Source organism: Chionomys nivalis, chromosome 23 (assembly GCF_950005125.1).
Source record: "Chionomys nivalis chromosome 23, mChiNiv1.1, whole genome shotgun sequence".
In the NCBI taxonomy this organism is placed as follows: domain Eukaryota; kingdom Metazoa; phylum Chordata; class Mammalia; order Rodentia; family Cricetidae; genus Chionomys; species Chionomys nivalis.
The window spans coordinates 2,299,972-2,312,919 of NC_080108.1; the positions used below are offsets into that span (position 1 = coordinate 2,299,972).

Sequence of the window (12,948 nt, forward strand, 5' to 3'; positions counted from 1 at the left end):
GGAATACAGGGATGCAGAGGACCCTGGAAGAATATCAGACCACACTTTGATGTCTGCTAGCGGATAAAAATGAGCCCGTTAGTTACCTCTTTCCCTGGTCCCTCAAAATTTACACAAGTTCCTTCATGTATCTTTCTTAAGAGGGCTACTCCATCACCAGGCTTCATCTCTTTCAGAGCAGGAACCAAGTCTGATTACTCCGGCATTTAGTGCCCCACCTAGAGCTTGCTATCACGGAACCTCTTATGAGAGATTTGTTTGGGTTGGTGACGGAGCTCAGTGGAAAGACTTTGTACAGCACATGCAGGGCCTTGTTTTCAAACCCAAATGCCACAAACCAACCAAGAAAATTAAAAGAGAAAGAAGCGAACCTAACAGCACAGAGCCCAAACTCTAGGACCAACACAAGGACTCACCGTGAACTCCCCTGTGACAGCATCAAAGCCAACATGAATTGTATGCTCAAAATCTGAAGGAAGGGAAATCTCTGGCCGCTCCTTCTCCTTCTTTTTATTTGCTACAAAAGAAAAGAAAATAAAACAAAAAGAGGTATTATTCAGTTTCTAGGCTTATTTCAGCCTTTCAGCAGGTTCCCGTGAAGAGCGAGTTCTATCCAGTACGCATATATATTTATAGAGCCTCAAAGGCTATAAAGGGAGGGGGTTAGATCCAGAGTCCACGCCATTGTTACCTCTTCCTCGCCATAATATATAGTTCTGGATCTTTGCTTTCTTACTCAATGATGAGAAGGACAAGGCGATCTTAGGGGCCGTCTAGCGTTTCTAGTTCACAAGAGTTTATGTAACAAGGAAGATGAGTACTCTCAAAGCACTGTAGCTAGACTGTCTCCCGAGAGGACACCCATAGCCTTTAACAGGCACTTCATATGTATTATCTCATGTGCTCGTCACAAGCCTGCGAGCCAACCTTCATTGTAGACTAGGAGACTGTGGCGCAGACCTGCCTCGTCATTGTGCAAGCGGAATAAAAGTTCAGGGCCTTACTCTTCTCCTCTACCACTGCTAAAGAACTGCAAGTGGATTTGAGAAAATGCACTCAGATGTAAGGAGAGATAACATCAAGAACTTACCATGTATATACGCGACACACAGCTTTCCTTTATTGTTATTATATTACAAGCTAAACACTACTACCTGCTTCTAGATGAGAACACAGAGTCATCTGTCAACATAACTAGCAAGGGCTGGTATTTGAACCCAGGTCTGCTCCCAAAGATTGTTTTCTTCAGTAACTTCATAAGAACCCTGTCTACATGCCAGTTGCTAAGGGTTAGACTATTTATATACTTGGCAAGTTCCCTTGTAGAGCAGCTGCTTTGAGAAGGAGAAGGCTAAGGGTTTACCATGATCCCCAGACGAGCAGTCGCTTATGACATAACTGCATCTGTCTGCTCAAAGCCAGAATGTACATGCAGCAAGGCTTTGGAAACGCTTTCTGTGCCGCATGGCTTTCTGCTTCTAAATTCCTTCTCAGCTAATCCCTTAAAAGGTTTTAGAGAGCCGGGCGGTGGTGGCGCACACCTTTAATCCCAGCACTTGGGAGGCAGAGGCAGGCGGATCTCTGAGTTCGAGGCCAGCCTCGTCTACAAGAGCTAGTTCCGGGACAGGCACCAAAACCACAGAGAAACCCTGTCTCGAAAAACCAAAAAAAAAAAAAAAAAAAAAAAAAAGGTTTTAGAGAAATACAATTGTATTGTTTTATTTATGTTTGGACATGTTATGTTTATACATCTTATTATGATTTATAAATGACTTCCATGGCATACTAATAAAGTATAGAATATAGCATCACAGACATGGATGTTACATCCAGAAGAACTATGGTGGTAAAGACCCAGAGGAAGGGTAGCTCAGGGAAGAAGAAGTTTCTAGAAAAGAGTGACAGAGAAAGGGAACCATGTAGCTCGTTGGGAGGGCAAGATTAACTCTTAATTAGCTCTGCCTCTGCCACTCACTCTTCTGTCTGCCGCCTCCGAATCCATCTCACAAGTTCCCACCTTTCCTTCTTCAGAGGCTAGAGAGGTGGGGTTTGTGGCCTTGGGCTATTGAACCCCCAGGAGCAGAGAGTTTCTTTATCCACTGTTTTGCTCCTCAACCCCAAATCATAATAGGCCTAGTAAGAGATTACTGAAGTTGGTTGGCTTTTGGTAGATGGAAAGCAGGGGAAATCCTGAGCGCACTGTTGACTCTCCCAAGCCTTTGCTTATTCTGTCTGTTTCTGGAATGTCCTTCCCTGCCTCTGCCTAGCTAATATCTACTAAATATAGCTATAAATATTGGATCCCTCTCCTCTGGAATTAAAAACAAAATAAGGGTGATTCCCAACACCACTTGTAATGTCTAACACAACAATGAGTATCAAACAGTACAATCTGGTAAGAAAAAAGAATGAAAAGAATTATAAGAAAAAAAAAAGAAAAGGAAGAAACCCAGGACAATTTATTTTTTTAACTATTGTGTGAATCAATTAAAATATATGGTTTTATAAACTAAAGAACCTTAAAACCATGAGTGATCATTAATATTAGCAACTACTGATATAAGATTTCTCAATAAGCTGATTAAGATAGAGAATTCAAATATGACTGAAGACAGAAAGGAGAAAGACCTACCTTGATTTCATGAAAGTAGAGACCTTAGGTTTGAGAAGCTAACATGGGAAAAGAGCTTGCATATTCAGCCGTCCTCCTGTCTCTGGCTTTGTCCAGCCTAGGCTCAGCTTGGGGAAGGCAGCCGACTACAAAATTCCATGTTTTACCACAGACACTAAAGTTTTAGCGAGAGCTATTAGCCCTACTTTTAAATTATTTTTAAACAGCACCTCTCATTGGCTCAACTGAACTAACCCAAGCAAAGGCAGTAAAACATTCCAAACGTAAGAGAGATCAACACTGCTGTCGTTCAGTGTTAAAATTAACTTCACTAACCTCTTCCCAGGCTCAGAGAATTTCACTTTGTTCATAAAAATGCAGTCAGAAAGAGATTTCAAACTAAATGCCAGAAGACTTCTTAGAATAAACCAAAGGCTCCAAATCCTAACCACAGGAACCAGGCTTCGCCACATGGAATTCTGCAACTCAGCAGCACCTATTGCAAGCCTTCAATTACAGCTTCTCCTTCCAGTCACTTACGCAGGCCATCCAGTGCAATCTGAGGCCATCCTGGAGGCCAGCATTAGGTAATGCCCACAGACCCCGCCAACTGCCAGCTCTAATCTAAACCACCACCGTGATGGACCTCTTGGTTCTCGTCTCCCTTAGAGACACAACGCTACGTCTCTGCCTCTGGCGTCTGGGTAGGAGCTGATACATGTACTTCTGAGAAGCAGCATGCATGGGTCCAATACACAGTGCCGAGAGCCACTAACACCAGCATGAGGCCATCGACGCTCTAGGAAGACTGGATTCTACTCATCCCCCTCCCTTTCCACCAATGGGACCTTTGTCATTGCTCACTGCTCTCTAACTGGAAAGCGGTTGTGGGCAGTAGATATGGGTATCAACCAAAAGAAAGAATGAGATCTCATAAAAATAACCTCCTATCTGCATGGTTTTATAGTTTAGAAAACGCTTTTACATTCATGGCATAGTTGTATATAAGTGCTCACTGCTGATACAAGATGAGCATGAATCGCGTGACTCCCACTTTGCAGATGATTCTAAAATTACGGTATTTAAAAACAATAAATGACAGAGTTAATGTGGGGGAAGACCTCGATACAGGTTTTTGGGAGTTCATTTCTAGACTAGTTCTCTATGCAGCGTGAATCAATCCTCAAATACATATGAAGGCAGTGCTGGTACAGACTGTCAGCACTGCCGTGTAACCTGCAGTTGAGAATAGATGGCCCGCTGAAGTAAGATTCCGAATGAAATGGAAGAAACTCAGTCATTTTTCCATCCTGATGCACATATTAACAATAGCCAACAAGGGTCTTAAAGCAGGAGTAAAACCACTGTGCTAAGGGAATCTAAAGAAAACCCAAAGCTAGAAAATACAGGCTTTTGGGTCATCTTGCAAGAACTTCTTCTAACAGCTTTCAACCTACAAAGATGCAAACTATGAAGACTTATTTTCAGACCCAATTTGGCCTAGGGGTACTCAATCAGAACTGCAGAAGAAGCTCCAGGTCTACAGCTCGCTCTGTCACCAATAAAAATAGCTCACAGTGGCCTGGTTTCTCTCTACCTACACAGACAAGCCTGATCTACTGGCATCTTGCGATATGTCATCTACATCAATACAGAGTTGTAGAGCTAAGAGACACGGGCTCTGGCCCTCTCGTTTTTTAGATGGACACACAGACATCTATGGAGAAGTCGCTGACACAAACCTGACATCCAGCTGTGGAAGAAGCGAGATTATAACCCAGGTGTCTAGATTCCTGGCACAAAACTACTCCCTTCAGCCGCGATGACGCATGAGAGTGCCGCTTCTACCTCGTGTTTTAGATGGGAATCTTAGTTAAAAACAAATAAAGGGGGCTGGGTAACGGTTCAGCGGGTAAGCGTGTTGGCTGTGTAAGAATGAGGATCTGAGTTAAAATCCCCAGCACCCATGTCAAAAGCAAGGTTTGCCCATGTGCGTCTGTAACCCCATCATTGGGGGGAGGCAACATAAACAGGATGGTCACTGGGGCCTGCTGACTGCCTGCCTGGCTCCAAGTTCAGTGAGAGACCCTTTCTCCAAGGGAATAAGGTCAAATGTGACAGATTAGGGTGTCCTCCTCTGATGAGACAGGTGTATGAGCACGCTATCCACATGTGCACATACACCACACACAACACATGGACGCACATACACGCACCAGCTCCACTGACATGTAATTTACATACTAGTATACTTCACCTATAAAGCATAAAATCAGTGGCTTTTAGTCTTTTCAGAGCTGGACAAACACCACGACATCTCAGGCATTTTCATCATTCCAAAGAGAAATTCCGTATCTCTTAGCCATCACTCCCTTAATCCCATCTGTTTACCCATCCTGCATCCTTACGTAACCACTAACATGGCTTTTATCCATGAATTTACATTTCTAGACAATGGAACCACACACTACGTGGCCACTGTAACTGGGTCTTTTCCTTAACTTTCAAGCATTCGTAAGTGCAGTATGGCTCAGGACTTTTTTCTTCATTATATGGAGGTTTTATTTTACTTTTAATATTAGGTTGCTCCCACATTTGGGTATTATGAAAAATGAGGGTAAAGCATTATTTCTCTTTGGTGAAACTGCTGGGTAGTAACATATCTTTATATTTGAGCTTCTAAAGAACTGCCAGAATCCTTTCCCTTAGGCTATTACCTTTACATTCCTACTAGCAATTATGAAGGTCAAATACCTCCATATTCTCACCAACGTTTGATATTATCCACCCATTTTACAGCCATCCTAGTGCGCGTGGAGTGGCATTTCATGTGGTTTGAATTCGTTTTTCCCCTGGAAATTAATGATAACTGAACATTAATTCATATGTTAAATTGTGATTTGTCTATCTTCTTTGCAGAGATGTTTGTTCAGATCCTTTGCCCAGTTTTAAGCTTAGTTATCTGATTTTGAGTTAAGTTGTAGTAATTCTTTCTGTATTTGCGATGCAAGTTCCTTATAAGATATGCAATTTCAGAAAGTCGTCTCTTGTCTGATTTCCTTGATGGCGGAGAATCTGGCACATCTGAATCTGAAGTTTATACTATTCACAGATGAAAGCCACACAAGAAGAGCCCCTACCTGGGTAACTGAGAACTTTACTTAAGGTCAACGGTCACCGAAGTCAGCATTTTAGTGCCAAGCAAAAGCCAGGGGACACTCAGACCTTTATGTCCCCACTACTTTGTCTGTAAGGACGTCAGTGACTTTTTCAGACCCACGGTTAAGATTCTAATTATTCAACTTTCAAATTCTATTAATAAGAAGGTAATGGAAGGTGGGCAGGGTGCTTATGTCAGCGATCTCAGCACTTGGGGGCCAAGGCAGGAGGATAGCAAGCATTTACAGCCCACAGAGTGAGATCCAGTCACACACACACACACAAACACACACACACACACATACAGGAAATGAGGTAGCCTAGTAAGTCTTACTCATAGTGAACTCAGTGAGTCCTTCCTATCTCTGCTTTCTTTGCTCAGCCATTCCTTCCTGATACTAAATCCCCAATCTGAGTGTGGAAACAGAGATCTAGACAGAAAATAAAAATACAAGAATCAAAATATGCAAAGAAGGCATTCCAAGTAAAAGCAATCTGGGCAAAAGAAAACTCCAAACCAAGACATTTATAAAGTGCTTAGGTTTTATAATTTCATAAACATTTTAAAAAGTAAAACAAGAGACACATACATAGATATGTCTTCAATTTGTCTGATAGCTAACAGGAACAAAATTATTCTTAGAATTCTGTTCAAATATAATTCTGAACAATGAGTCTAATTTTCATTTGGTTTTAGCCACTTTAGGAAGGCAAGACATGGAGAATAGTTAACACGAAAATAAAAGGTACGAAGGAGAATGAAGTCAGGGAAGGCCACCTCTCATTTAGATGATTAGGAGGGGGGGAAGATGATCTGCTTTGGTTTGTATTCCTTCTTAAAGCACAAAAATTATGAAAACAAATTAAATACTTTACTTTTGTCTCCAGGTAAGATGGATCGGTAAAATCGGTCCTTCTTTTTCTTCTCCTCCGGGTTCGGGGGCAGAGGTTTGGAGCCGTGGTTAAGGGTCCCAGGGTCTTTGCTGCCTGCTCCGATCATTGTGCTGGTGTTTCTCATGGGAGGGGCTGGGGGTTTGTCCTGGATGTCTAGGCCGTTATTTGACATTGTCACCAGCAGCAGCAGCAGCAGCTACTAGAATCAAAAGGAATAACATAGTCACTCCTACTATTTTTTAGCACAAGGAAATACATATTTAAAATGTTCTAAAATTCAAATTATACACCCCTTCTGCTGCCAGCCATGAATATTACCAGCCCATGTAGTCAGTAACCCAGATGCAATCCCTACTGTGTGCCAAGCACTGATACAAGTGAAACTAAGATTTTTCTTTTCTCTGCATTCTCACCTCGGAGCCTACAGAAGACAGACAGACAGACCCTGCACTGTAGTTGAAAAGCAGACGCAGGCCAGGCAAGAACTCAGTGGGAAACCCAAGAACACCAGATGCAGTGAAATCCCACGGCTTCTTTGGGTCCATTCATTCATCCCACGAAAATTAACTAGAACAGCGGTTCTCAGCCTTCCTAATGCTGCGACCCTTTAACACAGTTCCTCATGTTGTGGTGACCCCCAATCATAAAATTATTTTGTTGCTACTTCATAACTGTAATTTTGTTACCGTTGTGGCTTATAAACATCTGATGTACGACCCACAGGTTGAGAACCCCTGAGCTAGCACCTAGCAGCATCCCATGGACTGAGTTTGCTGACAACATCTAATTCTTAGACGAGTTACTCTTTCCATGTTCAGATGAGACAACTGCCGACTGTCTGCGAAACTTCTGTTCTTGGAGCCAGTTTTACCAAGACCAAACCAGATTCCTTCACTTACATTTTACCTATCTCTCTTTCAGGTTAGGCTGTCAAGGCAGTGATCATACGCCCGAAAACATGAAGTACTTCTTGGTCCTTCACAAGGAAGTTACTGCCCTTCTGCCAGCTCTTCTGGATCCCCCTCCAGATCCTATCAATTCTAAATATACAATGTTCAAGGACTCAACCATCCTGCCTAATTTACTAGTATTTCCCCGTGCTTCTGAAACATAGAATAAAACTTAAAAGAGGAAAATTCCCATTATATGCCAACAAGGGATTTTAATGAAAACAAGTATTACCTTAAAATATGTTCTAGTTCTCGACAACAGATAGATACGAATGTGCCCAGAGCTTATATTGTCTCCTTAATGCATGCAATGGAAAAAAATTGTATATTAAATCACAACTACTTATACTATAGTCTCTTTGGAGTTAGACACTACAGTGCTTTAGAAATTAAAAGCTCAGTGTTGGCCAGATTGGAATACCACTGCTTTGGAAATCAATTATTTAAAATGCAATACATCTGCCACTCTAATAATTAAAAAGATTAGACACAGAGAGAACTCTGACAGAATGCTGTATTCGATAAAAGTAACAGTTTTTATAAACTTGTAAAATTTTATATTAGTCTTTTTAATATTCTCTAGTAAATGGGAAACCTCTGATTTCTTCCACCCTGATTTCTTCCTCAATGGTGTCTCCAGGGGCGGGCGGTGGTGGCGCACGCCTTTAATCCCAGCTCTTGGGAGGCAGAGGCAGGCGGATCTCTGTGAGTTCGAGACCAGCCTGGTCTACAAGAGCTAGTTCCAGGACAGGCTCCAAAGTCACAGAGAAACCCTGTCTCGAAAAACAAAAACAAACAAACAAACAAACAAAGAAACATAGTATTTCTTTATTTCAAACTTCTTCCGACAGGCCAGAATAAAAGCCATGCTCGTCAGCGTCTTCACGAGAGACCCCTCTTATGTGGCCAGGCCCATGCACCAGCCCAGCCACCACTCCTTTTAGTCCCTGGTACAGTCTAGCTATACCATCTTCTTTAATTTCTTTAAATACGCCATAATTTTCACACCTCTGTCCCCTCACACGTGATGTTCCATCTGCCTATTTCCCTATCAAAATGAATTCACCCATCCTTTGAAGATTAATTGGGTTATTTCTTCTATGGCACCTTTAGAAAATGTTCTGGTCAGAGACACCCTTATTCTGACATATATATTTGTCTTTTGGGGGAGCGAGGGGGAGAAAGGTCTCTTTGTAGCTTTGGCTGCCCTGAAACTCACTATGTGGACCAGAATAGTCTTGAACTTCCTGTGTTTGCCTCCCAAGTACTAGGATGACAGCTGGGGGCCACCATGCTCAACTAAAAATTTGAACCACATAGTGGCAGTAAGATGGTTCTGTAGAAAAAGTGCTTGTTCGGTAAGGCTGATGACCTGAGTTTGAGCCTGGAAACGCATGGTGGAGGAGAAACCAACTCCTGAAATCTGTCTTCTGACCTTGAAACTCTCAACATGTTACTCTTGTGTGTGCACTGACACATATCTCACACATGTCACACAAATACACACAATACTACATTTTTTTCATTGTCTAAATAGGAAAAAGACACTTTTTGGTCTTGCATTGTAGCTCCAAATTGTAATGGGTTTAACATGTCAAGTTGATGTATGTATAGGTATTATCAAACAGATAATTCTTACAATGAAATGAACATTTTTTATGTGGAAAAAAAAAAAAAAGAAAATGTTCTGGTCCCCGAAAAGTTAGGTGCCCCTTCTCTATGCTCCAAGGCAGTGATTTATTTCCAGGTTATCATATTTCCTTGTATTGTTATAATTATTACTGATATATCTTTCCAAAGAGTCATTTTGCTATCTTTGCAGACCAAAGGCTACAAAGTGTCTTGCCTTTTTAACGTACAGTAGATAACATATTAATAGTTTACCAAAAAAGGTATGTTCACTGCCTTGAAAAGAATTTATTAGTACAGATGAAATTCAGTCCTTTATAATAGGACATCGACTGAAACTAGGCTATACACAGTCTACATTCAATTTATGCCTCAGAAATCTCTGAACTTGACAAGTTCTCTCTCTCTCTCTCTCTCTCTCTCTCTCTCTCTCTCTCTCTCTTCTTGTCTTTCTTTCTAGTGTTAGATTCTGGGAATTATCATCAAGCTACACTGCCTGCTAGCTCATCAAATATTCTTTTTTGTTATGTTTCTTGAGACAGGGTCTCACTATGTTGCTCTGGCTGTCCTGGAACTCACTCTGTAGACCAGGCTAAACTCACAGAGATCCACCTGCCTCTGCCTCCCGAGTGATGGGATTAAAGATGTGAGCCATCACACCTGGCCCTCACCAAATACTCTTTCCCACACAGGAAAGAGAGGGAAAAGGAGCAAGAAACTGGGGATGTCTAGCTCTGTGCTAATGACTTCTCTCTTCGTTAATCAAAATCTTATTTAACTTTTTAGAGTCAAACTCAACTGGATTTTTTAATTCATCTTGACCAAACTCTGGCAAACCAATTACCCCTTTCTCTTTTGAACAAACAATATCAAGTCAAGTAAAGATACTTCTGTTTGCATGAACTATATGACTATCTGGGTGGTTCTTTTAATTTATTTCTAGCTTCACTTCCCATATATGACTGCTGTTGTCTTCTCTTCCAGTTCTAACTCAGGTTCCTCAGCTCTTCCAAGAAGGCATCCAGCGTCATAGTTGGCGATGCCCTCCTACTCCAGGCTGCCAGTTCCAAAATTATACTCCCACAGCTACCTACTGCCCAAAGCGGCTCCCCCTGGCCGCCCAGCCTTCAACCAGCAGCTACATTTCACTCCCTTAGGCCCACAGGCCGGGATTATGCCAGGACAGCTTCACCAACCATCTTGATACATATTTTTCTTCATTCTTGGTCATTTTTACCATGTTTAAGAGAATTCTTGGTGGGTAGATTAATCTACTGGGATCTAATGTTTGAAACCTTGTACCACACGATGACTGGGTCATGGATACTCCACCGGAAACCTTCAGCAGGAGGATATCTGTAACATCAAAGGGTAGCCTGGTCTATCTTTGTTGAGCTCATCTAAAGAGTTCTCACATAAGATCTGTCCCTCACTCTGCACTGCAACCACTGTCTGCATACCTGCCTCCCCCTTCACCACCCTCAGCTGGACTTGAGACTATGGACCCCTGAAGAAAAACATTCCTATCTTACATGGTTTTCAATCCCTTACTCCATTTTTGGCAAAGAATGAGCAACAAAAAAAGGGGGATATTGGACATGTGAATGAATAAGAGCAAGTAAAATAAACAAGAATAATTATCCCTTTCCATACTTGAGTACCATCTCTTAGGGATCTTCAGAAAACCTTCTCCCCCAGACAGAATTTTAAGTAATTGAAGTAACCTTTCAAGACATTCAGACCTCCTCCGAGCTAAACACTCCTAGTCACAGAAGTGTGCTCTTGACCACTGCCCTCTGAGCCTCCGGGGCTTGGGTTTCCTTTCCCGGTTCCCTGCAGCTCTCCAACCAGCCCTTCCCTACCCAGAAGTCTAATCTGTGTTTCCCATCACCTCCAGCACCTGGGAAGGAAGGATGAGAAGATCCCGAGGGAAACCTGCTAGCTAGTCGGAAAGGTGAGCTCCAGTCTCAGTGATAAAGTAGAGAATGACCAAGGGAAAAACTCGAGGTTCATCTCTGGCTTCCACATGTGTATGTACTTGCATACATGTGTACTCATGCACAAGAACATGTAAGCACACATGCATACACCTGTAATCCCAGCACAGAAACAAGAGAACTGAAAACTTAAGACCAGACTATGTTACACAGCAAGACTCTATGACAAAGAAAGAGAGGAAGAGAGGAAGGGAAGAAATATTAATTTAAAATGTAATTTTTACAAAAATGGACTAAAGCGGACACTGTAGGTCTGCTATGTTCCGCCTCACGCGCAGCCAGAAACACGGTCTTTTCTAAGAAGTTCTGAATCTGGGCAATAATTCCCCATGTTAAAATAAAAAAGTAACAAGTACTGATTAAAGAACATGGCCATGGAGAAACTACAATGAGAAAAGGGGTATCGCTAAAGGCTGGGGACCAGCTGTACTCCACCTGCACTGAGGAACCTGGGGAGTCTTGAGTTTAGAACATGGGACCTGGGGTTCAGGACAGTCCTTAACATTTCCAAACAGAGTTGCTGAAACCCCGTGAAACCTTTTCCCTAGAGAACCAGCTGGCTTAATTACTTTTACATATAAGATTTCAACCATTATTGGAACAAGTATTTAAATAATCACTGGCATCAGATCGCACTTTAGAAAATCTTGGAAACCAAGTTGGTAGGTTTCACTTTTCTCATTCTAGGCTCTGCTAGGGGCTAGAAATAGAACAGCAAATAAATCCAAACAAGCACAGTTTCAGGGATGTAGCCAGTCACCCCACAACACACACATGGTGGGCACAAGAGGCAGGGACCTGAAAAAACAGTTTTGTGATCACTGGACCACACTGCTACCTCTAGAAGCAAAGGGAAAAACTACTTTAACTTTTAAAAACAACTTGATTACATTTATTTATTACGTGGCCGCATGCTCACGCCCAGCAAGCATGGGGATGTCAGAAGGGGGTGTAGAGTCAGCTCTCTCTTTCGCCCTGTGGGTCCTGGGAATTAAACTCAGACCATCATCAGGCTGGATAGGGGCCTTTTCCCACTGAGCCGTCCTACCTGTCCTCTGAGCAGACGCTTTCTAGATAATCCCGCAGATCATGACTTAAATAGAAGAGGAAGGGAGGTGGGACTGCTCAGTGGTAGAACAGCATGAAAGTGCCGAGTTCAATCCCCAGCACTGTAAGGGGGGGAGAGGGAGTGGGGGAGAGAGAGAGATTGTTAGGAGTTTACGATAAATTAGTCAACAGAATGAAGGAGGGACAGGAAGAAGAGAAGTAAAGTCTACCTCCCGTCCTAACTACATTCCAATTCCGAACAACCCAGAGCAGCTGCAAACGCTCACGGCCAGCCGCAGGCCGAGGAATACTGTATGCCCTTGGTGCCTGGTTATTAGAATCTGATCTTTAATTAAATCGTGCCAAGAGGTTTGCTTTGGCAGGAGCCTGGAATGCTGCAGCCTTGAATGTGCTGAGGGATGTCCTTCTAATGCGTCAAAGCATTCCCACCATGCAGGCCTCAGCCAGCCGCTCGGCTCCGGGTAGAGCAACAAGACAGCAACTGCTGGGCTGCAGGGGAGAAAAGTGTAGGTGGCTTCTGAGCTGTTATGAAAGCCACTTTAATTCTGATCCTCTGTCGACTCTTGAGGAAAATACAAATAAGACTGCCTATTCCAGAGTCTGGATTAAACACAGAAAAGCATTTTAAAAGAAACAGTAC

The 12,948-nt window shown here is 42.5% G+C and overlaps 1 protein-coding gene across 4 annotated transcripts in view; it reads right to left on the reverse strand.

The window, feature by feature from the left end:
- Pak1 (p21 (RAC1) activated kinase 1) overlaps positions 1-12,948 on the reverse strand; it is a 99,605-nt gene that overhangs the window by 33,557 nt on the left and 53,100 nt on the right. For 2 of the 4 annotated variants that reach the window (XM_057755966.1, XM_057755965.1), the window contains exons 2-3: positions 6,647-6,860; positions 417-517 (exon numbers count right to left, since the gene is read on the reverse strand). In XM_057755966.1, the coding sequence (XP_057611949.1) occupies positions 417-517; positions 6,647-6,836 (291 nt within the window). In that variant the 5' untranslated portion in view covers positions 6,837-6,860. Of the gene's footprint in view, positions 1-416; positions 518-6,646; positions 6,864-12,948 lie in introns of all 4 variants that reach the window. The other 2 variants (XM_057755963.1, XM_057755962.1) reach the window with 1 other exon arrangement.